The 2052-nt window shown below is 51.4% G+C and overlaps 1 protein-coding gene across 1 annotated transcript in view; it reads right to left on the bottom strand.

The window, feature by feature from the left end:
- DRC7 (dynein regulatory complex subunit 7) overlaps positions 1-1734 on the bottom strand; it is a 12484-nt gene extending 10750 nt beyond the window's left edge. Inside the window, exons 1-3 of the mRNA XM_005422777.2 lie at positions 1601-1734; positions 1020-1194; positions 52-177 (exon numbers count right to left, since the gene is read on the bottom strand). Coding sequence (XP_005422834.1) covers positions 52-177; positions 1020-1194; positions 1601-1719 — 420 coding nt within the window. The 5' untranslated portion in view covers positions 1720-1734. The remainder of the gene's footprint in view (positions 1-51; positions 178-1019; positions 1195-1600) is intronic.
- Between the last annotated feature and the right edge of the window lie 318 nt (positions 1735-2052).

The raw sequence follows: 2052 nt of genomic DNA, 5'->3' as shown, positions 1-2052 counted from the left end.
TCTTCTGTCACCTCTGTTGTGTCTCTGCTGGGGCTGCAGCCCCTTTCTTACCGGCGTCATTGGGCACTTGAGGGGCTCCATGATGAGGTAGTTAGAGACAAAGCTGGCACAGCCTGACCAGTAGTACATGTCTGGGTAGGGCAGCAGGGTTGGCCTCACTGTTGTGCTCACAAACTTCTGTAAGGCAACAAGAGGAGTTTGATTAGCCAACAGGCCCTTGGCAGAGTCTCCTCTCCAAAGCCATCCTCAGACCACCCCTGGATGTTGCAGTTCAAATTCAGGATCTTTCTACAACATACCAACAGCATCAATATCCCTTCTCTCCAGTTCCAAGATGGAAATTTCATGGGGTTGGGAGGCTGTCTGCTTGCCTTTGGCTGAAACTTCAACCTCATCTCAGACACATTCCAGATGTGAGCCAGTTCTTCTCTTCATTTTCAAGCAAGTCAAATAGCTACTGCCTTTTCTGGCTTTTGCATCCTCCAGCATTTTTTTTCCTTGCATGTTAATGATACAACAAATTTTGGGGAAAGCTGGTACAAACTAGCAATTCCAGGTGCCCAGGGGTGCAGGGGTGAAACATCAGGTCCAGAACTAGATAGCAGTTGTGCAGCTTGGGCCCAGAGAAAACAAAACCAGACCAAAACCTTCCACATTTACTCCTTCCCTGTAACTTCGGGGAAGTTCAGAGTAAGTCCTAACTCTGGATCCTCATCTGTGGCTGAGCCTGAGCCTTATCTAGTTCATGTGTTTCTTTTCCTTCCCTTTATGTTTCTGTGGTCTCTCTTGTTTCCTAAGCATCACTCTGCAGCCCACATGACAACACCAACATTTATATGGCTCATGGATTTGGACAGCCAGGGTGTTCCTGGGGCTCTGTGTGCTCGCTCAGGGGCTGTGGGTTCAGCCAGCAGGTTCCCATTCCCTTTAGCCAGGAGGGGCTGCTGCTCTTCCACAGCATTTGGCACTGTGGAATCCAAGTGTTCCCTGCGCTGTGCCCAGCCCCACCCACCCCATACCTGCACTCCACACTCGTTGAGCGGGTGGATGAAGAGCAGCTTGCGGTCAGGGCACAGGTGAGAGTACTGCTGCAAGAAATGGTCAGCCAGCTGCAGCAGCTTCTTCTCCTGACGGGAATTTGTCTTGTATGAAGATGGTAAGTTGGATGTGTCAATGGAGCTCCAGTCAAAATCACTGACATGGCAGGGGGAGGCAGAGAGACACAAGTAATAAGCCAGGAGCAATACAGGCAGACCTGGTATCAAAACATGGCAGAGCTTCCCTGTATCACAGGTACAAAATGGGGGCCATATCCAAGGATATGATTTTGACATAGCCAAACATCTCCGGAGCAATGGGAAACTGACATATACCCAGAGTCTCAGGGGATCTTATACAGTGATGAATGGATGTACAACTAAATGAGTTACCTTGTCTTACTTGCACACGCACACTCTTGGACAAACGCATCAGGCACAAGAAATTTGCTCACTCCCATCACCATGCAAGGGGACCACATGTGCCATCCACACATGTGTAATCACCCTGTGGGGCCCAAAGAGAACATCTCTGCTCATCCCAGCCATGGACAGAGACTTACGTTTCATTGCTTATGACAGAGGCTTCCTCCACATCTAGCTCATCGAGGAAATCACTGATATTCAAAGAGATCACATCTGGCGGTTGCTCCACTTCCTCCTTCTCCTCCACGGCCTCCATTCTGCCCGGCACTACAGGAATGCACACACAAGGGTGAATTCAGGGGTGGGACCCAGCTACACAAGGAACAGAGAAACACTCTCATTGTGGCCGCAGTGCTTTGGCACACGAACATGGCTGAGGCAGCTAGAAAGGGACAGCACTGCGTTTGGGCTGGGACAAACTGTCCAATGTTCCTGGACACCCTAAGCGTGCAGAGCAGGCAGAGCCTGGCTCAGCAGGGCAGCGCACGTCCCCATATTCAGACCGCGTCTCCCGTGCCCTCCCTCCTGCCCGGGGTGCTGCTGGCGGAGCAGCAGCTCCATCAACCCTCAGAGCACCGGCCGTGCCCAG

The sequence above is a fragment of the Geospiza fortis genome, unplaced genomic scaffold, assembly GCF_000277835.1.
Source record: "Geospiza fortis unplaced genomic scaffold, GeoFor_1.0 scaffold97, whole genome shotgun sequence".
Taxonomy (NCBI): Eukaryota; Metazoa; Chordata; class Aves; order Passeriformes; family Thraupidae; genus Geospiza; species Geospiza fortis.
The sequence above is the reverse complement of the archived record's forward strand: the minus strand, read 5'-3'. Positions and strand labels throughout refer to the sequence as shown.